This window comes from Myxine glutinosa, chromosome 7 (assembly GCF_964187855.1).
Source record: "Myxine glutinosa chromosome 7, kmMyxGlut1.1, whole genome shotgun sequence".
NCBI classification, from domain to species: domain Eukaryota; kingdom Metazoa; phylum Chordata; class Myxini; order Myxiniformes; family Myxinidae; genus Myxine; species Myxine glutinosa.
The window spans coordinates 138,760,389-138,785,865 of NC_136267.1; the positions used below are offsets into that span (position 1 = coordinate 138,760,389).

General features: G+C 46.0%; 1 protein-coding gene across 8 annotated transcripts in view; it reads right to left on the reverse strand.

Moving 5' to 3' along the window:
* Positions 1-219: 219 nt before the first annotated feature.
* The window catches only part of UBE2T (ubiquitin conjugating enzyme E2 T), an 86,007-nt gene continuing 60,749 nt past the window's right edge, over positions 220-25,477 (reverse strand). For all 8 annotated transcript variants that reach the window (XM_078782353.1, XM_078782358.1, XM_078782357.1 and 5 more), the window contains exons 5-7: positions 6,408-6,506; positions 2,298-2,381; positions 220-720 (exon numbers count right to left, since the gene is read on the reverse strand). In XM_078782353.1, the coding sequence (XP_078638479.1) occupies positions 670-720; positions 2,298-2,381; positions 6,408-6,506 (234 nt within the window). In that variant the 3' untranslated portion in view covers positions 220-669. The remainder of the gene's footprint in view (positions 721-2,297; positions 2,382-6,407; positions 6,507-25,477) is intronic.

Below are 25,477 nucleotides of genomic sequence, written 5' to 3' on the forward strand. Positions count from 1 at the left end.
ATAAAATGAACCCAAACAGACAGTAAGTAATCTCTAGATTTAGTGTTTCCTCTCCTCCGCTGTTCATTCTCCCCCTTGGTGTTTGACCCACTGTCAGACCTATCTTGCTCTTCCATTAGCCTCACTCCTATAAAGAAAAAACAAAAAAACAAAAAAAAACCAGGTATTTATTAAATTATTTTCCAGCTGTCTACATAAAATATAAATAAAATAAGCAAGCAAAAAAAAGGTGAACTTTATTATTTGCATGTACAACCACTTCACAAAACAAATAAAGCAAACAAAAACTTGGCCCCAAACTGAAGAATTAAAGTGCTCCTCTTGCATTCATCATAAGGCCACAAGATCTGCAAAATGCATGTCGAGTTTAACGCACCACCAGCGATGTAACAACCACATCGTCAGCCTGAAGGTATTTAAGGTATTTACGGGCTACCCGTAGAAATTAAGGAGTTGTGTGTAAGGTAAGGGACCCCAGTAAAGGGGAAGTGAGAGGGAGGTGCGGGGAGAAAATTGCACCGTTTCTGTCTGCGCAATATGGTACTTGTCCTTCAATGATGAAATGTACACAAAAGTGAAACACTGCAAAAAGCTTCAACATGACCACCAAGGTTTCACCATCAGTGACGCACTAATCACACGCTTTCTTTGCGTTCTCTGCCGGCGCTTCTATGCTCCGTTTCCTTCCAGCATTGATTCGTGCGTCGGAGTTTCCTTGGCCTGTACAAAACCCAGCATGAAATGCAAACCAATTAAGTTGAGCAATGACGAGTTTCAAACAATTTAATACACTTGCACGATATACACTGACATACAGACTCGCTTGTACATGTTCAACGTGCTAATGCTGAAGGAACATCTCCACTCTCTGCACATGACACAAGTTTAAATGCTTGTTCTTATTAATGTCTTTTTATTGATGTAGTAGTTATCTGTTGACTAGTTCTCTGTGCAATTTTGAGAATTTGATAGTGGTTTTTCTTCAACTATTGCTATTGTTTTTGTCATCATTTATGATTACCTCTAACAGCAAAGGTGGGCAGGTTTTGTTTTCACTTCTGTATGTTTATTTCGCGAGGGGCAGCATATCTCAGAAAGTTGTGGACAAAATCGGATGTAATTTGGTGGACATGTTGGTGTGGACACACACAAGGACGAACTGATTCGATTTTGGTGAAGATCCAGATGTGGATACTATAATTTTTAAAGCGATTCTTCACCATTGAGAGATGTGGCTAAAAACAATACATAACACCATTTCTCAAAAGGTTATGGACAGATTCGGACGAAACATGGTGGACAGGTTGAGTGTGTGACAAGGACGTATCGATTCGATTTTGGTGGACATCCGAATGCAGATCCAGATACAAGTTATGAAAAAACTAGGTGGGTGAGTAGTGTAGGTAACAATAACAAGCAACTTCGAATTTAGTTCAGGTCTGGATCCAGATCCGGCCTGTCAATGGGCTATGAAGAGCAAACTTAGTGGGATTTCTTCCCCTCCACTGCCAAACTCTAGAACTCTTTACCTTCTCATGTCTTTCCAAACACTTATGATCTTCCCCTTTTCAAAAAGCAGATTCTTTACTTCCTCAAAAACTCTTAGATTATTCTCTCTTTCTTCACTTTTCTATCAATGCATCTCTTTTATTTAAGGCCTAGCCTCGATGAGGAAAATATAATAGCGCATGACTGGAGCCTTCAACATAAATAAAAAAACTGTTCAGTCCGCTTTTAATTGGACTTGGAAATGAATTGTACAATATTTTATCCTAAGATTGTGAGCTTTATTTGACAGTGAAATATTCCATTTTTTGTGGACAAATAATAAATTTCAATTTCAAAATTTACTTCACTCTCCACATTCAGGCCTACGTCTCTAGATCTATACTTTGTCAATAAAATGAATTACATTGTGACAACAAATTTTCTCAACCAAATGTTGAGACGCTAAGCCATGTGACAAAAAAGGTAAAGTGACATTTCTGGCGCAAATCCTTATTCAAGGCAATAGAGAGAACCGGAAGCTATAATATAGGTTGATGTGGGTGGAGGGGATTGGATCAGATGATGTCAGGGATAGATGGAGTGGTGGGGATGTCAGGGTTCATTCATTGCTCAAAGGGACAGGGTGGACAAATCAAAACTTGGGAGAATGCCATTATATTAAGGGGCCATGGGTCCGAAGCACAAAGGAATTGCACCAGAGAAGACAATTGTTTATCTATTTAAAAGAAACATAAATATAAATAAAAAGAAAGAATAAAAAGGCCAGATCTCAATTGAACAGTTCTAACCTTGATTTCATCCACAGCGTGCTTCTTGGTTAGCATCCGTGCTTTGTCCAAGAACACTTCCCTGTTGTACTTGTATTCTGCAGACTGAACGAGGGGAGCCAAGTCATTAGCACACCTCATAATGTACACTCGCATTGGGCTGCTAACACACCCAATAGGCAATTTCAACAAAGTATTCATTACTTTTTCATTCATTCATTTCAACATTTCATTTTCATTCATTCAATTTCATTCATTACAACAAAGAAGTGTCTTTTTGCAATTGTTGTTTTCATGTATTGTTATGCATTATGTTTTCCACTCTGTCAAAGCGCCTTTGGGCTTCTGGAAAAGCGCTATACAAAATAAATGAATTATTATTATTATTATTATTACTTATACAACAACAACACAACATGCATTTTAAGGCCATGTTCCCTGCTGGAGCGGGGGTTAGCCTTGCGGTCCCCATGACAATCTTCTCCATTTTGCCCTATTTTCTGCATCTCTCCTTGTTAACCCCCTTGCCCGCACTTCTTCTTCCACCATCTTTAGCCAAGTCTTTCTCGGTCTTCCCCGTCCTCTACTTCCTTCTACATTAACTTCCATCACTCTTCTCAACCAGTCACTTTCATCCTTCCTCAATACATGACCAAACCATCTCAACCTGTTCCTCTTCACAGCATCAATCACAGGCAATATTCCCATCATCTTTCGCAATTCATCATTTGTCTTCCTCTCTCTCAACGATACTCCGCACATCCATCGAACCATTCGCATTTCCACCCTTTCCAGCCTTCGTTGCTGCTCTACGTTCATTACCCATGTCTCGCTCCCATAAATCATAACACTTCTCACACATGCAGCATACACCTTTCCCTTCAGCTTCAGCGACACTCTCCTCCTCATCAGCACGCCACTCAGTTCCCGAAACTTCTTCCATGCACATCTCACTCGAGCAACCGTTGCCGAGTCTGATCCACCTTCTCCATTCAGCATGTCTCCGAGGTAGCAAAATGTTTTCACACCTTCCAGCTTCACGCCGTCTCCAAGATCCAACTCAACATTTCCTCCATCTGCAGCTCCCTCTGTGCACACCTTACATTTGAATGTAGCTGCCACACTGGTTAATGACCCTCTCAGACCACTACATTTTTGATGAACCCACTCAGCACACATTGTACATTGAATGGAGTTCACTCCGACACCCTTCCTACACACAGCACACGGCCACTTCCCAGTTCTTTCCACCTCACCACATGCTTTACCACTTGCCATCACCTTTGTCTTTCCGATATTCACCTTCAGACCTTTTGTCTCCATACATTCCTTCCACTTGTTCATCTTTTCCTTCAGTCCATCCATACTTTCCGCAATCAACACCAGATCATCAGCATACAACTCCCACGGTAAACCCTCCTTTACGGTCTGAGCCAGCACCTCCATCACAGCTACAAATAGTAGTGGACTTAGTACCGACCCCTGATGCACTCCCACCTTCACCTCAAACTCACCACTGTTCCCGTCCTTCGTCCTTACAGCTGTGCGTGCTCTTTTGTACATTGCCATCACTACTCTGATCAACCATTCCTCCACTCCTAACTTCCTCAATGCCCATGTCAATACTTTGCGTGGAACCCTATCGAATGCTTTCTCCAGATCAACAAACCCAAAAAACAACTTCTTCCTCTTATCCATGTACTTCTCCTGCAACTGCCTCACAATGAAAAGCGCATCTGTCGTTCCTCTTCCTGGCATAAATCCAAACTGCATTTCGTCGATCTTCACTTTCTTCCTTATCCTCCTCTCCAACACCCTTTCCAATACCTTCATTCCATGCTCCAATAACTTTATCGCTCGGTACGAGCCACACTCCAGAGGGTCACCTTTCCCCTTGTATAGAGGGACGAGGGTACTCAGTTCCCAATCCACTGGAATGCGGCCTTCTTTCACCACCAAATTACAGATCTCTGTCATTCTCTTCACACCCCAACTTCCTGCTGCCTTCAACATATCTCCCACAACTCCCGTCGGCCCTCCCGCTTTTCCACTCTTCATTGCTTTTATCGCTTCCTCAACTTCCTTCTCAGTTATCTTCTCTGCCGGTCCTAAAACTGGGTTACTCTCTATGTTGCCATCCCATTCATTCTCTGTATTCAACAGCATTTCCATATATCTTTTCCATCTTCCTTTAATTCCATCTGGGTCGACAACGATTTGTCCCACTTCATCCTTCAAGCAACTCACCCCCATCACATCACACCTCTCTTTCGCTATCTGCTTTGCAATCCTGAATACTGCTTTCTGACCCTCTTCCGAATCCAAGCGTTCTCCGAACATTTTCCTACATGCCTCCTGCGCCTTTGCTACCTCTTTCTTTGCAGCCTTCCTGGCTGCCTTATAACTTTCATGCTCTGCTGTTTCTGCTCCCGTACCCTTCGCCTTCTGCCACTCTTTGAACTTCTTCCTCTTCTCGTCAATCCTCTTTCCAACCTCAACATCCCACCACCATGTTTCCGAGTGCCTCGGTGGTCCTTTTGTCCATCCACATACCTCACCAACGGCTCCCAACAGACTAGCTTTCATTGACATCCAACCACTTTCAAGCTCAACCACATCATCCTCTACCCTACTCAGCCTCTCTTTTAATGCCTCCCTTACTGTCACCTCTTTCAACCTCCACACTTTCATTCTCAGTTGGTACTTCACCCGCCGAGCTCTCCTCGCACCTTTCACCCTTATGTCGCAGACAACCAAGTGGTGCTGTGAAACAGCCTCCTCCCCCGGGATCACCTTTGTGTCCCGGAGGTGCCCCCTATCTCGCCGACGCACCATCAGGTAGTCAACGGTTGTCGTCGACCCACCTGACGTGTATGTAACAAGCTTATTGTCCTCTTTCTGGAACTGAGTATTACAAATCAACAAATCAGCTCCATCAGCAAACTCCAAAATCCTTTCACCTTCTCCATTTCTCACACCATATCCGTAACCCCCATGAACTCCCTCAAAACCATCCATACTCCTTCCCACATGTCCATTCAGGTCTCCTCCCACCACAACAACTTCCTCATCTTTCACGTTTTCCATCAGCTTCTCTATCGCACACCAGAACTTGTCCTTCTCTTCATCGCTTCGACCAACCTGCAGAGCATATCCCGAGATGACGTTCACCAAGAGCTTTCCAATCATCATTTTCACCATCATCAACCTATCACTCACTCTAGTCACACTCACCACACTGTCTACAAACTCCTCAGAAAACAGGACACCAACACCATTCACGCCCTCTGGGCACCCTTGCCACACAAACTTGTATTTCTGTCCCTGCCTACCCTTCACCATTCTCACACCACTTCCCTTCCATCTCGTCTCTTGCACACAACATATGTCCACTCTTCTTCTGACCAATACTTCCACCACTTCTCCTGATCTCCCTGTCATTGTCCCCACATTCCATGTCCCAAACCTCAGAAACCGATCTCCACTTCGGGCTGCACCCTGCCCATATGTATTATTATTACTTATACGGCAGCAAAATGATATAACCATCGGAAAATCATTTGTAATCCCATAATTATCGTCACCTGTGATGATCGATGCATACAGAGATGACTGCTTTGAGAAATTAATTGTTCCACACATTTTATTTGGAAAAATAACGATCAGACCGCTGAGGCGGCAAAATGCTATGAATGGATGCAATAGACATAGATCAGGGCTTTTCATGCAGGAAAGCAATTGCAGAGACAGGAAGAAAGATAAATGGAATGATGTGGTTGCGACCTATTGGATGTGACTGTCAGTAATACCGAGTATAAAGTGATCAAAAGAGATACAGTGAAGGGCAAACATTTTGGTGACATGTTGTCATGTGATGAGATGCAACGTAAAATGCAACACATTCCGATCCACGGTTATTCACGTCAAATCACATTTAACCAATCGATTGATGTTGGATATAGCCGTACACTCCACAATCTGTTAGTTTGTGTTCCATCTTTCATCTAATGTAAGAGTTAAGTTAAAAAAAAAAGAAAAAAAGAAGTTTCATCCGACTTGTCTGGCAGAGGCAAAACTCAAATGTGTTACAAACTCTGGTACCCGGTCCCCCAGTGGGTAAGAATATCTTACAATTTCAGTCATCAAAGGGTCATCGGGGTTTGGTTCAGCCATGAGGAGTTGAATGGATGAAAGGACCGTGGAGATGTTCAGGGCTGGTCTCCATGCACCCTGCAGGAAAATGCACGGTAATCGCACAGGTTTCTTTCATACTCTCCACCTTTAGACAATGGCAGGCATTTACATTGGGAAGAGGCATTAGGCAATGTTGAAAAATTTATGCAATCGATTGGAAAACATGAAAAATTACAATCAGACCAAGAACCCGTGTGTACATGATTTGACGTCGCAATGATCTATTGCACGTTGTGGCAGTGAGCCATGCATTCAGATGAAGAGACTCTCAGGTGGAAGTGCCGATTCCAGAACACGTCGCCAAAGAGCAAAACAGAATGTATTACTGGAGGAAATGGCGTCATATATATATATATATATATATATATATATATATATATATATATATATAAATATATATATATATATATATATATATATAAATATATATATATATATATATATATAAAATTATATATATATATATATATATAAAATTATATATATATATATATATATATATATATATATATATATATTGTTACAGACGCGGTTTTTAGATGTTATTTTACCGAGCGGTTGGTATTACCGCGTCCGAACAGTTACTCCCCAATTAGAACCCGATTCACCCAGAACTTTGGCCGTATCGCACCGCAGCTGCCCAATCTGGGAAAAGACTAAAACGACGAAATGCAAAGAGGAAAAGGAATAAAACGAGAAGACGTACAGACGAGTAATGGGATTTATTATTTACACAAGCAAAAAGGAGCAATCAAGGTTTATTTACAACACATAAGACGCAGGTGACACAGTGCAAATACTAGCTTATACAGACTTAATTAACCCAGGGACAGAACAAACAAAACAAACTCACGTACACAAGAAGGGTGGAAAGGCAGGAGGTGGATGGCTGGAGGGAGAGGAAGGTCCAAGGGGGTCCTGCAGCACGATCGGCGCGTCTAGCAGCCGCCGTTCCTTCACGGCCTTGCTCAAAACCGCCGTCCAGGCCCCAAGTGGCTGTTGGGTGTTGTTGCTGCTGCGGCCTCCGCTGCTTTCCCAGGACTTGTCTGACTCGTTGGTCCAAACCCTCAACTCTTTCTTGGTCCCTCACTCTTTACCACCGACTCCTCACCGCAACCAACGCAACCACTGACCACCACCACCGACTCCTCACTGCAACCAACTGACCACCGACTCCACTGACTGACCAAATGACGACTCACTCTCAACCAACTCACTTGCTTCTTGCGTGCGCGCCTTTTATAGCGCCTCCAGCGATTAAGCCGCCGGCCTTTTTGGACACGCCCATCGGGGTGCTCACCTCGGCCCTGGTTGGTCGCGCGACCCTCTGGCTCCGCCCTTGATGACGACGGGCGGGCACGCCTTTCTTCTCCGATTCGAGCACATGTTCAATGGTGGTTTTGGAGGGGAGGTAATATGGGCAATCGAGGCTCGGCAATGACGAAAGGGGATGTGAAGGAAATGGGGATTTTGGGGATGGGAATGAAAGGGGATCTATTCTCTTTCACTGGTGCAATGGAGTACTTCAATTAATGGGAGACACAGCCTTACCCTAAAACGCAGAATAAGAGATAACTATCCACAGGGGTATTCTATTACTTGGCTGACGTGTATGCTTGTGGACTAATTATGGGATGCCCTTTCACCTTTACACAGCTCCGGAGGCAGGGGGGCGCAGAATAAACAATAATAATAATAATACAGCACACAATCAAAAAAAATACAGTCCTCATCTCCGCAACACTGCACCCTCCTCCTCTTAGGCACGTCCCGGGCCTACAACTTTTATTTTTAGTGTGACACGTAGGTGTAGTTCCCTCTATTTTTAACCTGACCCTGAGTGCGACAGTTTTAAAACATAAATAAATGTGTCCCGCTGCTCCATTGCACCCTGCCTAACAGACTTACGCCCACAGTTAACCGAATTGCGGAATGGTCTTCAAACTATACACTGACGGTGGGAAGCATTATTTACAATGACGCTATTTTTATTTACAAAACTAACCCAGGACCTGTGATTGTTCTTTCTGGGGGGGAGACAGTCTGCTCTGCATCGACGCACCATGAACGCACCCAAAAACGCACCAATACAAGCACCCAAGCACCAATCGGTGCAGTCACCATTGTTCAAGAGTGTTCAATAAAAATAAATTCAACAACCCCTAACCCTGCAGGTGGTCTCTTGCTCTTCGGCTCCCTCTGCTGGTTATTATTATTTGGTCTTCCAGATGTTGTCATTCTTTTGCTTTGCTTACTGGCGGCCTATTTGTATTAAACTTGCACCCAATGTGTCCTTTTTATTTATTTTATTTATGGCCCACAGGGCCGACTAGTGTGGTTCACCTGTGGGGCATCGGTGCCCTGTGGCCAAGGTCCACCAGCAAGATTTCGGGCCCTCATGGCCGGTTCCAGCAGAGGGGCCATACCCCAACCCATGGGGTCCATAAGTGGTGCTCGGCCACAGACATGTGGTCCATAATGTGGTGCATCGATGCAGACAGCTGGTTCTGGGAATTTCGGGCGCACAATGGCCGACCCACGCACGCTCCCCTCGGCACCCAATGGCGCACAGGTCATGTGGGAGACAAAAAGAGAGACAATTGAGCGAGGGGTAAGGTCACAAGGGTACACATCAATAAGGCAATGCAAGGCGAAATGCGTACGGAGGGCGAAGTGAGAAAGCTCGTCCCTACCGTACGTCACCCCCCTGTCACCTACACTACCCTTGCCCTTACCCCATATGTACAAAATTTACACATTACCAATCCGTCGCTACTGTCACGTCTCCCCATATTTCCTCTATACCAAATTCGTCACCACAATCCCTCTAACCAAAATTTGCCATCACCCAATTCATCATCAATCCTCATAAGGAGGAAGAGATGGAACAACAAAGCACAATGTCACACCCACGTCATGATGCGTCTCACAATCCAAACATTTGCATCATAAAAAATAATCAAAACATGGCATGGTGTGGAGTACCTGTCACCTCAGGTGAGTGGATGCAGATGGTGCGAGGAGACTTCCTAATCCTAACTATCCTCTCACTGGCTTTAACACACTTTACACTACCCGGGGTCTTTCCCTGCCAATCCATTGGCCAACTTACACTATGGGTTCTAAAAACCAATTCCCATTGACCAAACTGTGGTGCTTCTCAATTTGGGGTCTCACTCCCCCGATTCATCTCCCGGTGCCCTCGCACAATTTCTGGGCTGTGACGTGTAGCTCTCCCAGCAGGTCTACCCACCTGCACACCTCCACCACTGCAGTTGCCACCCGAGCTTACCTAGCTCCTCACCCTAACCTAACTAACTGGGGAAGGCCCTCTCCTGGCTCTGTCACCCCTTGGTGCCCTCTGGCACTGGGCTACCCGGGTCCGTCCTCCGGATCCTCGGGCCCCATCCACAACAACTACTACCGGCTCCCAGAGCCCCCCCGCGGCCTCACCTGGCCGACATCCTCACAGTGGTGGAGCGCCCAACCAACTACACACACTAACAGGCTACACGCCCAGCCATTTCCACAACACTAATGCACCCATCCAAAGATCATTCTTCCACTCGCACCACAGATGCCAATATCCAACCACAATTTACCTATACCCTCTACCTAACACTTACACTACCCGCCCCGGGTATCCGTGATGGGGGTCCACTCTTCCCCCATTCACACCTTCGCACCATCCACTCCACTCCACAATTTCCACCATACTCACTCCACGACCATCCATTCCAATACTCCATACCATTTATTCCATACACCTGTCCTCCATTCACCTGTCGTTGCACACCTGTGCAATCATACCTGGTGCCACCTGCACCCTCCTTTCTTCCTGGACCATTTGGTCATCACAATACACAATCACCACTACTATCACTCAAACACTGCTCCACACACCTATTCAGTTGCACACCTGTGCAATCACACCTGTTCAATTCTCAAACACACCTGTTCAATCCTCACACACACGGCATCATCTCTTCTAACTACTCCCCTCTGAAACTTGCGCTTCCCAGTCGTCCCTTTAAACTATTGCGCTCCCACGTCATTATCATCCACGCTAATCTACCTGCGTCCCCACTACAGGTATCCTTGTCACTAACTAACCTTAACGTCACCTAATGTCATCTTCTAGGGCCCTACACACGATATCCTAACCCACCCGGGCTAGTTTTCACTGCCATCAACCCCATAAACTATTGCGCATTTGCCCCACCTGTGAGGGATGGTGGATTTGCCATCCCACCACATCGGGGAGGTCCTACTATCAATTTCGCTCGTCCAAATCCAGCAAATCAAAAATTTGTCATTTCATCTGCCAATCACCGTACCATCATCAAATTTTGCTTTTTTTCTAATTTCGGGGCCAAAACACTAACCTCATCACTCGTCTACTTATTAGATCCTCTCGGTGCGCCAATTCCCTTCTAAAGCTCGGCTTCGTACAGCCGAGCAATGAATGCGGGTTGTTTGGTGCCAGCGGCTGGATACGTCCCGCATTCGGGGCAGGGACGGGGGCTTACCCGGCCCGAGATCCCACGCACCACCTTGGCGTGGAGCCATCCAATGTCCCGATCTCGACCTGCCGGCACGTCTCAATAAAAAGTGGTCGCCATGACGACCCTTCCTATCGAGCTGCCCGCTCCGCCTAGTGGAGCACGGACGCGGCCGTTCCAAGCGAGGCCCAGCGTGGATCGCGTACGGCGGTTCTTTCGAAACCGCCGTGGTTCGGACCCCCGCTGGTCCTCGCGGCACGCGAAGCTGCCCGACGCGCACCGAGGGCCCGATTCGGCTATAAGTCGTTCTAACCTCTAACCCGGTTACCGTCGATGCCTCACCTGGATGCTTACATGCATACGCTACCCCTTTCTTGCTACTACCTCCAGCTGTTCCCATGCTCCTCGTACCTTTCCTTACACACCTCGGTACACTCATTCCGCCCACAGACTTGGTCACACACCTGACCACCGAACACTTTGGCACACATTCGTCGCTCGCACACCTCACCAACACACCTCTTCGTGCCCCTTCCTTGGTCACCTCCTCTGTGACCATCACAGGTGTGCTTTCACTCGCACACCCAACCACGTGCCTCACGACCAACTCAAGTGTGCATTCCCACACACGCTCTACCATTCCAGGTGTGCATCCTCCCATTCCAGGTGTACATCCTCGCTCACCTATCACAACCAACTCACGCTCCGTGTCACTCTCACTACTCTCACCTCCATTCTTGACAGCGCACTCACCCTTACTCTCGACAGCACACTCTTTCCTCATGCACCTGTCCGTTACACACCTTTCTCGCGCATCCTCTCGCGCACACTCTTTCGTTACATCCTCTGTAACTCTCACCACAGGCGTGCATTCTCCTTCACTCTTGACAGCGCTCTCTTTCCCCATGCACCTGTCCGTTACACACCTTTCTCGCGCAGCCTCTTGCGCACACTCTTTCGTTACTTCCTCCGTAACACTTACCACACCGCGCTTCCATGTACCCCCTCGCACACGCGCTTCGACCAACTCACTCTTGACGGCACCCTCACTCCTCGGCGTGCACTTTTTCCTCACACACCCCATGGTCGGACATTCTCGCACACCTCTTTTTTCGCACACCAGACCTGTCGCACACTTCACCAACGGCCTCTCACGAACACCCGGATCCAAACCAATCCCCAAGCCGACTGAAGCTTTCCTCACATCATATACATTGCCACTCACCTCCGTACCTCGTCGTCGCACCTCTTTTGCCACCTGCAAACTCTTTATTTGGTTAGTGAGCAGCACATCATGAGTTGAACACCGACCTTGTACCAATTCCATTACCTCCTCCTGGATTTCTCTCTTAGTTTCTGTCCGTCTCTTCTTAATTTCACTCACCTCTTCTTCCACTTCCTCTAATTTTTGTTTAACCTCTTTTATTTCTCGGTGCGTCTCCTCAAGTTCGTCCTCTAAGGCTACCGTGACCGTCTCTATGTGCATCCTCACCTGCCGGTCCTTTGTCTCCATTATCTCTGTCACCTCGTCCACCCTCATTGTCAGTTCCTCACGTACCATCTGACATTGCCTCTGTGTCGCTATTAATTCGTTTTTAATTTCTTTTTGTGTCGCCTTTAACCCTCCTAGTACCGCAGTGTTCTTTTGAACCTGCTCCACTAACTCCGTCTGTCCCTCTGTCAGCTGTTCCACCTCCTCCGTCAGACCCTCTATGCCCCCCTGTAACCTAGCCGTATTATTCCTCACTTCTTTCTCCATACGCTTCTCACCTCGCTTTACCTCCTCGCGTAGCCCCGAGACCTCCTCACTCACACCTCGTCGTATCTCCTCTTTCATCTCCTCCCTTTCTTTTGTAGATGCCGCTCTCATCTGTCCCAATTCATCCCTCTGAGCATCCAATTTGGTTTCTACCCCGATTTTTACCTCCTCTATCTGCTTTCCCATTTGTTTAATTTCTCGGGCGGATTGCTCCCCTATCTCCCGCAATTTGCCTTACATCCTGTTTTCTAACCCCGTTAACCCATTTTTCACCTCTTTTATCCCGTTGTCTAACGCCTCACCGGTACCCCTCACTTCGTCCCTCATTACCCACAATTGCTCACCCTGAGCATCCATCCGGTTCCCCATTACCCCCATTTGGCCCTCCAATCGCTCACCCTGAGCATCCATTTTTGCCATTATTTGAATCAAGAATAATCTGAGGTCAAACCCGGTTTGCCCAGCGTCCCCAGCCGCCACCGCGGGCTCGCCCTCCACTGTGCCGCTATTTTGGGACTCTTCACCCACGTGCGCGAGCACGCCATTTTGTGCACCTGATACCCCCTCAACCACATTGCCAATGTTCTCCTCCTCTCCTTCCTCCACATACATTTCCCCGAGGTCCTGGGTCGATTCTACCCCGTCTATCTCTCCCACCGGCATCCCGTCGCCTTGACCAGCCATGGCGCGATTTCAAAATTCAGGTTTTGTAAAACAAAACAAATTTCGGCCGCTCCAAATTTTGACCAAATTTTTTTTTTTTTTAGATGTTTTAAAAATTTGGTTCGGGCCCCGAATCTCACTCCCAGACACCAATTGTTACAGACGCGGTTTTTAGATGTTATTTTACCGAGCGGTTGGTATTACCGCGTCCGAACAGTTACTCCCCAATTAGAACCCGATTCACCCAGAATTTGGCCGTATCGCACCGCAGCTGCCCAATCTGGGAAAAGACTAAAACGACAAAATGCAAAGAGGAAAAGGAATAAAACGAGAAGACGTACAGACGAGTAATGGGATTTATTATTTACACAAGCAAAAAGGAGCAATCAAGGTTTATTTACAACACATAAGACGCAGGTGACACAGTGCAAATACTAGCTTATACAGACTTAATTAACCTAGGGACAGAACAAACAAAACAAACTCACGTACACAAGAAGGGTGGAAAGGCAGGAGGCGGATGGCTGGAGGGAGAGGAAGGTCCAAGGGGGTCCTGCAGCACGATCGGCGCGTCTAGCAGCCGCCGTTCCTTCACGGCCTTGCTCAAAACCGCCGTCCAGGCCCCAAGTGGCTGTTGGGTGTTGTTGCTGCTGCGGCCTCCGCTGCTTTCCCAGGACTTGTCTGACTCGTTGGTCCAAACCCTCAACTCTTTCTTGGTCCCTCACTCTTTACCACCGACTCCTCACCGCAACCAACTGACCACCGACTCCACTGACTGACCAAATGACGACTCACTCTCAACCAACTCACTTGCTTCTTGCGTGCGCGCCTTTTATAGCGCCTCCAGCGATTAAGCCGCCGGCCTTTTTGGACACGCCCATCGGGGTGCTCACCTCGGCCCTGGTTGGTCGCGCGACCCTCTGGCTCCGCCCTTGATGACGACGGGCGGGCACGCCTTTCTTCTCCGATTCGAGCACATGTTCAATGGTGGTTTTGGAGGGGAGGTAATATGGGCAATCGAGGCTCGGCAATGACGAAAGGGGATGTGAAGGAAATGGGGATTTTGGGGATGGGAATGAAAGGGGATCTATTCTCTTTCACTGGTGCAATGGAGTACTTCAATTAATGGGAGACACAGCCTTACCCTAAAACGCAGAATAAGAGATAACTATCCACAGGGGTATTCTATTACTTGGCTGACGTGTATGCTTGTGGACTAATTATGGGATGCCCTTTCACCTTTACACAGCTCCGGAGGCAGGGGGGCGCAGAATAAACAATAATAATAATAATACAGCACACAATCAAAAAAAATACAGTCCTCATCTCCGCAACAATATATATATATATATATATATATATATATATATATATATATATATATATATATATATATATATATATATATATATATATATATATATATATATATATATATATATATATATATATATATATATATATATATATAGTTACGGATCCGGGGGACGGCACTGCCATTAGCAAGGGGGGGTTAATCCCCTTGTCCTGTTAAGCTGGCCGTCCGACCGGTCCTGGGGGTATCTCGCCACTCCCGGTCAGCGCTGAATAGGGTAGTAGGCCAATTCTTCCTATGACCTAAGTACCAGCGCCTTCCGTTAAGCGAGGAAATACTCCCGCCCGGGCCGCAGCGTAATGGATGGATTGCGCCGAGCGAAGCGAGCTGCGACGCGGGCCGTTAACCAAAGACTAAACCCGATTAAAAGCGGTTCTGCCGAAATCGTGCCACAGATATTCAATAGGGAAAACACGAAGACGATCGGACGAGAAAGAAACCAAAGTAAGAGGAGGAACAGGTATTTATTAACTATTTACACAAAACCAAAGAAAGAGCAGGAACGAAGGTAATATGAAGAAGAAGAAGACAGCACAAATCCTTAAACAGTCTTACTTATACCCAGGACAATACAGACAGAACAAACACACTTACACGAATGGGAGGAAATGGCAATGGTAAAGATGGCAGGGGGAGAAGAATCCAGGCAGATGGTTCGGGAGGAAGGGCCGGGGCCGGTGGCATGACGTCGAGGTCCTGTTCGAACGTCCACGCTCCGGTTCAGCGGCGAAGAATGGTAGGCGCCTTCGTGGCGTTGGCGCGTGACCGGACCTTACGAATATAGCGGGGGAAACTGGGACGTGTATGTACTACGTCGACCACTCTCTCTCCCTCGTACAGGTCGTGCAGTTCATGCAAAAAGGAATTCCCCAGCGCAGTCTTCTCACTCGTACCTTGCGCCTTCCCCCGAGTCTCTGTCTCCTCGCCTCCGTGACTTTCTCTTACTCCAACTCAACTCCACTCTCAAAAGGCTTGCGCTAGCGCTTATATTACACGCTTCGCGATCAAGCCGCGGTTCACCGGGACACGCCCATCGGCGGGCTCACCTCAGCCCTGGTTGGTGGTTAAGGGCTCGCTGACTCCACCTTTGATGACGATGAGGTGCCACGCCTGTAATCCGGCGGCTCCTCCCCCCTTCTTCTCCGTTCTGGAACACATGGGCAATGGCGTCTGGGGCGAGCGCTGAGGCGACTGCGGCTGGCAGAGGCACATACCACAATTGGGAGAGGGAGAGCAAATGGACCGAATGGGGCCTATCTTATTTGATTGATGCAACGTAGAGTCAACTATTGGAAACACAGCCTTACCTGGAACACATAATAATGAAATAACTACGAAGAGGGCCTATGATTCGCTACGTGTTGCAATGTGGACTAACTAGGGGACGACCTTTGACCTTTACAATGAATGGAGGTATTTACAAAAAGAATCATTTACAAAGGGGTATATTTACAACAATTTACAAGTGCAGGGTTCTCAAAACCCTAAATATTTTAATATTGAGTACTTTATACCACTACGACTACTACCCACACTATCCCAACGTTATGGGATCAGCCAATTCAATATTTTATTTTACTCAAGTCATTCACGACCAGGTTGGCTTGGCATGATGTATTCAACCTCAACATAACTTGCCGACTCCTTGCAAGGTACACCATGGGATCATTATCGTCCAACGACCATTGTTGGCAGACATGACACCCAGATTACAGTCCATGAGATGGACGGCAGACACATTGTTGCCTCGCCCTGCATGCGAAACAATAGGATGCCGGTTTATTAGCCTGGCCAGGATTCAAACCCAGCTAGATAGCTCAGAGGTGAGTGCCCATACCTCTAGACTCCCCTACTAGTCCTATAATAAAACTAGAGCTTCCAGGGAAGCAGAACTCAACTGAACTGACTGGACTGGACAACTTTAAAGTAGGCCAGTTGTCTGTACTAGATTTGACTTAAGATAGCAACCTACCTTTTGTGGTAAGAGTCTCACACACCAAGTTTGATCAAAATCCATAAATATTTGTGGACGTTAAAGTCTTAACGTCGTTTTGGAGCTGAAAACAATATGGCGGCCTATAGTGGCCATTTTGTGACGGATCGGGTTGGAATGCAATAGCAACCTACTTTGTGTGGTAAGGGTTAAACATTCTAAGTTTGATCAAAATCTGTTAATATTTGTGGACGCGAGAGTGTTAACGTCGTTTTCATGACCAAAAACAAAATGGTCGCCTAAGTCCGCCATTTTCCAATGGATCGGGCTGAAATGTAATACCAGCCTGGTCCTTGGGGTAAGGATGCTGCATGTCAAGTTTGATCAGAATCGGTTGATATTTGTGGACGCTGGAGTGTTAACGTCGAAAAGTTAACGGACGACAGACGACAGACGATGACGACGACGACGGACGACGGAGGGTTCAGTATGTGATGAACTCAACTGGACGGTAGTCCAGTTGAGTTAACAAGCATAATAGTTTTTTTATTTATCTATATTTTTGCACGAAGTGTTTAGCTCAGGTATGTTGGAATGAAGAACACAAACATCTCAATTATATTACCGTGAGGCTCACTATTCACTTTACACATGCTTCATCGTCTGATGTTTCTTTTCTTTTTTTAATACTCTTAAAAAACAAAAAAAAAGTAAAACCTATCCCTGAAATCCATTACACTACTCACTTGATTTACTGTCAGGGAGTACCATAACTGGGTAACTAGGAGTAGATGTAATCAGTAAACTCTGGCGGATTGTATTGAAAGTAACCTCACAACTCTGTACTGCACAGGTGTGTGTTTTGTTGGAAGCAATATCCTGTCGTGCGGCCGCCTTTGATTAAAATCAGATGGTCACGGAAGCCGATTGCGAAGGCCTTAGCCCCTGAGGCGAAAACTCAATGGCTGACTGCGGAAACAAAAAGCTACACAAAAGTGCGCGGGATGGAGGGGGACGGCGCAAGAGCCCTGCAGTCGTACCTATTAAATCAACCACACGGAAACTGCGTTCAGATATATATACAGAAAATAATATAAGGGTTTATTCACAAGGAGGTGGGACAGGAAAAGCACGCGCCGGTAATAAATATCCTAATCGGGACGTCCCCACACACAGATTTCGGATACGAGACGAGGGAATACGAATTAAGGAAAAGAAAATGTTCGTTATGGTGTGTAAGTGGTGTGTGGTCTTATCTGTCCGTCGTCTTGTCCCCACGCGGCTCCAAGCTCCGATGCACCCACGCTCTGCTAGGCCCGAGCCAACGCCCTCTCCGTTCAAACACGAGGTCCTACCCGTTCACAGCACCGAGCACCGCTCCAAGCACCACGCAGATGGTGAACCAACGACCACCAGGACCTCTCAAGACCAAGAAGGGAAGCACAGAGAGCACAAGACGTCGTGCAGCGTCAAGACAGCCAGAGAGGGACGTGCAGCACAAGAGGCAGCGAAGAACCCAAACACTAGAGCTGCTGAAGATGTCGTGCCGCCCCTTTTATCACCTTGCGTCCACTCTCCTCCAATGTTCCCTCTTGCTGGCGCCCTCTCATTGGCTGAGTCCCTCCCACCTGGTATTGCTTGCCCTGATTGGCTGGAGGTTCGCGCCTTCCGCGCCAACCAATCACTCGTTCCCTGTAGCGTGGTGATAGCTCGTGTCACTCTATGTTGCTAGGCCTGCTGGAGGTGTAGCTGGCTGCGGCACATGTGGCGGTGCCCCAAACTGGCCTCTTGCCTGTTTTCTTCTGAAGTCATCGTCAGGGAAGGGAATTTAATTACTGTGTGCACTACAGGGCCTGTCTAAGTGTTTATATGGGTATGCATTGCCATAAGGGACAAAGATTTGATTACCAGGTGTGACACACAAGGGCTGTTATCTTTAATCCCTATCACTACCTAGCACACGAACATCCTGGTATGTTCACAGGTATACTCCTTAACCGACAAATCGGACTAAACACAGAACTTATTACAGGTAGATTCCCTATCGCGACAGACGAAGCATGTTACCTATTCAGAGCTACCTGACTCTAGATATTGCTCAACCCCACCGACATAACAATACGTTACCCTACACTTTTCCATAGTCTCACATCGAGTCAGTCCTCTGCTGGTACCATGACATCCTCACCACCAGATGTCTACCCTAACCTTCTGCTTGCCTGCAGTCTCACTAACGGCCTGGCTTGATAATGCAGTGGAGGACAAAAAAGGAAAAATGAAGCAACCTGTTTTTCAACCACGGACATGGACGCGCGCACGCGCACGCACGCACACACACACACACACACACACACACACACACACACACACACACACACACACACACACACACACACACACACACACACACACACACACACACACACACACACACACACACACACACACACACACACACACACACACACACACACACATCAGCGATGTGCACAGATAGTTTTCCCTTTGCTTTGAGACATTGCTGTGATTATGATTCTGCAGCATTAACCATTTTGGTGGGTGCCTCCCCAGCCACAGGTCTGGGTCCAAAGCCAGCAACCATCTGCAAGGATGTCTACAAACAGGCCAGATTTCATGAGCTACCTCCCAAAGCCCATCTTTCCCCCACCAGAGAAGCAGAACAGCTGGGAAGCTGTGATTGAATCTACGCATATTCGCATCAATTACCGACCTTCGTGTTCCAAAAACTCATTAATGCATGTGCCATGTTATAATGATTGCAGTTTCCGAGTTTCCTCTTCTCTTTTTCCTGCCTCATCTCTCTTCCTTTACACTACGTCTTTATACCTATCTAGTTCCATCAAGTCGTGTCTGACTTGTGGTGAGATTCATGATCCGATTACTCCAAACATCCCTATCCTGCACTGCTTCCCTAAGCTCTGGCAGAGACAGCCTGGTTGCACCTTATACCCCATCCATCAGACGCATACAAGGTCATGCTCTTCTTCCTCTTCCCACAACAATACTCAGGATGGTTGATTTCACCAGACTTTCGTTTTCTGCATGTGTGATGTCTCTTTAGCATCATACCCAGGGGGAAAACCCCAACTTTTATTAGGGGAAAAACAGACAACGGATGTTTTAAAAGGTTGTGACCCATAAATGTTACCTATATACATCTAGGATCACATTATAGGCCCACAACCTTGGCAACAAACTGCAGGAAATCTGTGGACAGCTCAAAACCAACATGACCAGATCTGCAAAAAGGGCGCTTTGTGATAACTCTCATGAATGTATGAACTGAAAGCCCAGAGCGACCTTTTGACTTTATAGCAAAATAATTATAACAGAGGCAAATTTGCTTATTCATTAGCTGCAGTTTTATATATACCTCTGTGTGTAATTTTATGTGGCTATGTTGTTTTAGTTGTTGTACGATGTTGGGTTACTAATACGTGATTTGTTTTGCAGGTGCTGGAGGCAGGATGGCAAATCAGCCAGTTAAATGAGGGTTGCAGTGCAGTTTGTCTTTGAAGTAAGAACCACCTCCGAAGAGGAGATATGAGGAAACACCAACTGAATACATCACGTGCAACAAATGCAGAGGACAAGATGTGAAAGGTCTCAACAATAATAATAATAATAATAATTCATTTATTTATTTTGTATAGCGCTTTTCCAGAAGCCCAAAGGCGCTTTGACAGAGTGGCAAACATAATGCATAACAATACATGAAAACAACAATTGCAAAAAGACAAGAATCAATAGGGAAATATTTAAAGCAAAAGGAGGGAGAAGGAGAAGAGATAGTCAGGGGTTAAATGCTGTGGGTTGAATGTTGAATGCAGTGTTGAACAGGTGGGTCTTTAGTGATGTTTTGAATGTGGTGAGTGAGGAGGAGTCTCTGATGGTGTGAGGTAGTGAGTGAATATCCAGGCCACAACCAAAGACAGGCTTATTGTGGCCATGACAGCATGACAAGATGAGATCTTCACAAGAATGCATCCTGATGTAACTGCAGACACATGGTTGACTGGCATGAGAAATGTCAGAATTGGTATATCAATGAAAAAAGCTACCAACTTCTGAAGAAGAAACATATGGGAAAGAGTACCCAGTGACATATGGGAGCAGTACCTCTTGTTTTGTTTTTTATACTTGCACCAAGGCTCATAATAGAGAGCGCGCACACACGCGCACACACACACACACACACACACACACACACACACACACACACACACACACACACACACACACACACACACACACACACACACACACACACACACACACACACACACACACACACACACACACACACACACACACACACACACACACACCTTGGGGGAAGTGCCATCACTCCCATCACTTTCCGGGATACTCTGGGTACCAGTGACGTTATAACAATGGCGCAGCTTTTCCCACCATACTCAGCGGGGTATTTCCTCAAGAGGAAATTCCTCCTCCCCATGCATGCCAACAGATGAAGATTGTCCGTGCTCTATACTTTTCAAGCAAGGAAGCAGCACGTACTATTTTAAAAGTCTTTGGTATGACTTGATCCAGTCCAAACCGGATGGGTTTTTTTTTAGGAGACACCAACTCCTTACTGCATGGCCATTGCCTCCTTGAAGGAGCTCATCTGCCCTTTGTGAGGTGTTGTTTTTGGTCCCGGCAGGGTGTCACAGTCACCCTCCTCACTAGCAAAGAACAGAGAGGGTGTCGATTTAGTCGCTGACAAACCGACCATGCGACAGGTAGCACTGGGTTACATGTTACCAGTGGCAGTCCCAAAAGACTGACCTGACCTTCAATGTCTTCTCAGCAATCCACCATGCTCACCCAACGAACCACATCAACATTTGTTGCAAAGAATACATGTGAAATATGTGGGAAACGGTGGCTGAGAGGCAACATCCAAAGTGTTAAAAGAAACCAGCCAAGAGGCCATCACTGAAAAGGCCAAGAAGCTGAACAGAGACGAAGTTCTGCTGAGACTCATTGGTCAAGGACATGGATGTGGTAGCTAATGACATATGCTACCATAAACCATGCATGGCCACATTGAAAGCACAGCGCCTCCCAACTGGAATGTTTGCACAACAAAATATGTATGACATCATGTTCACTCGTCTAGTAAAGCAGTAAGAGACCCCTCACTTTCAAGAGATGTGTAGCTTCCTGATAAAGTCACTATGAAATCAGTACAGAGCCATTCTTCATGAGTTGGGTATCAAGACTGCAGATGAATACCGATCAAGCTCCCTAAAATGGAAGCTGCAACAACACTTTGGGAATTGTATTTTCATAATCAGCAGCGGATCGGGCTTCAGGTTTGCGTCAACTGAACCACAGTGACATCCTGGAGAAGCTGAAGGTTCTGGAAATAGACGCATGAGGATGAGAAGCATCGTACACTAAAACGTGCTGCTAAGATACTCAGAGCAGATTCCAAGCTATGCAAAAGACAAGACGCACCGTCCACTGACATTTCTTTCGTTGCTGCTAAGCAGATAGTTCCTAGCTCAATTTTCAATTTCACAGCCACGCTGCTCTGGAACAAAGCACCGAAGCTACAGGAATCTGGAAGAGTGATGGTCGACCAGCCAACAACAGAGACTACCCTCAACCTGTCACAACAACTGATGCAGCAGGTCTCTGGTGTATCTTCGCCACTGGGTATAGCTACTGCCTATCATGTGTTCAACCAGACATGCAGAAAGAGCTTGATCAGATGAAACAACAGGCTCGGGCAGGGGATCAGCTATGACCGCTTGCACCGTCAACTGACTGCATTATAAGGTGGCAGTTTCAATGCCACAACTGCAATCATCTATCTATAATTCCAGTAATCTCTGTGTGTCTGTGTGTCTGTGTGTCTGTGTGTCTGTGTGTCTGTGTGTCTGTGTGTCTGTGTGTCTGTGTGTTTGTCTGTGACCGCTGTTTCTCGACAACCACGGGTCCGATATACTTGAAACTTGCCAGGTATATTGCTGGGGACCCGAGGATGTGCCTTTTCAAGGTTTGAAATTAATCGGACAAGTACCTACCGAGCTATGTCCAAAAAACGCTTCAACCAATCAGAGAGCAGCGAGCTATCACGTGTGCCGAACCGTTAATGCAATGCAAGCGTTAATGCGTTAATGCAAGGCTTTTCTTTTTTTCCCTCTTCTCTTTCTACTTTTCCTTGCGATTAAATTGCAAACAGCCAAAATACGTTGGCGCTAATTGAATAATTGGCCATTAACACTAAAATAATCGTAACTGCGATATGCCAACTTCCGGACAGTGCAGCCTTCCCTGTTGTTGTTGTTTGCAGCAGCTGTTTGCAGCAAGGCAAGGCTTTTCTTTTTTTCCCTCTTCTCTTTCTACTTTGCCTTGCGATTAAATTGCAAACAGCCAAAATACGTTGGCGCTAATTGAATAATTGGGCATTATGTTTTACAACTAATAAAAACGAATTTGCGATTCATTCGCTTTCCTGCGCGTTTGTGTACGCGATGGCGATTTCTTTACCAAACTCCGGAAGCCGTTCGCTTTGGACCGAACCATTGCATGTAAATAGAGGGGGGGGGATTGTCACCACTCGCAAGCCGTTCGCTTTGGACCAAACCATTTCATGTAAATAGGGGGGGGGATATAATTTTAGATATATATATAGTACGGGCATGCCCTAGTCATTGAAAATCCAGAAGATTCTTCCAGCCAAGCAAGATGAGCTGTCACTCTATCTACCCCCAACATCTGCTAGGAGGAAGAAGCCATCTGACTTTCCAGACACAACCATCCCTGCCTGTTACATCTGTGTTAAAAACAGACAGAGGTCTAGGTTACTTGACAGCACAGTGGATTTTGAGAGTTTAGAGACTCCATCTGACAACACTGCAGAATATACAGTCACGTGAAAAAGTAAGTAGACCCCATGTAAAGTTTTGACTTTTTCAACATATTTCAACATACAGCTACTTGATCTTCATTTCAACAATATTGATAGATAAAGGTGATATAATATAACAAATATCATGAAACATTTACATTTTGTAGTCCATTGTATAATTTAAATAAAGATAAATGCAAATTTCGCATGTGGAAAAAGTAAGTACACCCCTACATTTATCACTACTTCAAATACCTAAAATTAGAATCAGGTGCACCAGCTCAGGTGCAAATGATTAGAACATCGTCAGAGAGGATCTTGGAGGAACCTGTCTTATTTAAGCCTGACATTTAGTTTGGTTTGCTCTTTGTTGTTGAAGTGTGCGGCGTCACAATGCCGAGATCAAAAGAGCTCTCTGAGGCCATCAGAAAGAAGGTTATAGATGCCTACGAGTCTGGGAAGGGATTAAAAAATATCTCAAACAATTTGAAATCAATCATTCGACTGTCCGGAAGATCATCTACAAGTGGAGAAGATTCCAAACAACTGCCAACTTGTTCAGGCCAGGCCGCCCCAGCAAGTTCAGCCAGAGAGCAGACCGCAAGATGCTGAAAGAAGTCTCGAAGAACCCCAGAATGTCATCACGGGATCTACAGGTAGCTCTTGCCACTGTTGATGTCAAAGTGCACGAGTCTACCATCAGAAAGAGGCTGCACAAATTTGATCTACATGGAAGGTGTGGCAGGAGGAAACCTTTGCTGTCCAGAAAGAACATCAGGGCAAGACTAAAGTTTGCCAATGAACACCTCGGCAAAGACCAGCATTTCTGGAACAATGTGCTCTGGACAGATGAGTCAAAGGTAGAGCTATTTGGCCACAGTACCAGAAGACATGTTTGGCAAAAACCAAAGACAGCATTTGACCACAAGAACCTGATACCAACTGTAAAGCATGGTGGTGGAAATATTACGGTTTGGGGCAGTTTTGCTGCATCAAGGCCTGGGCAGCTCACCATCATAGATTCCACTTTGAATTCTTCATTGTACCAGAGGGTGCTTGAGGATAATGTGAGGCCATCTGTCGGAAATTTGAAGCTCAACCGAAGGTGGACCTTGCAACATGACAATGACCCTAAACATACCAGTAAATCCACCAAGGAATGGCTGAAAATAAAGAAATGGAGGGTTCTGGAATGGCCAAGTCGAAGCCCGGATCTAAATCCCATCGAGATGTTGTGGGTGGATTTGAAACGAGCTGTGCATGCAAGAAACCCCTCAAACATCGCACAGCTGAAAGAATTCTGCATGGAGGAGTGGGCAAAAATTTCTCCCAGTCGATGTCAGAGACTGGTAGACAGTTATAAGAAACGCCTACTTGAGGTTGTTTCTGCCAAAGGGGGCAATACCACCTATTAGAGCCAAGGGTGTACTTACTTTTTCCACATGCGAAATTTGCATTTATGTTTATTTAAATTATACAATGGTCTACAAAATGTAAATGTTTCATGATATTTGTTGTATTATATCACCTTTATCTCTCAATATTGTTGAAATGAAGATCAAATAGCTGTATGTTGAAATATGTTGAAAAAGTCAAAACTTTACATGGGGTGTATTTACTTTTTCACGCGACTGTATGTTACTTGTGTGGCGACTTAGAAGAATGGTCGAAGCAGAAGCTGGGGTTTTTTGCATATGTTGTGGAGGCTCGTATAATAGCTGGCACGCAGAACAAATAAAGTGAGCAGGAGACAAGGGGGGAAGAGAGAGGGGGAAGCACAACAACAGAAGGAAGTTTCATTTCATGAAGTTTCATGAAGAACAGTTTATAATTGTGACCTGCAGGTGATTGACATACAGACAGACAGAAACAGACAGAATAACACACGT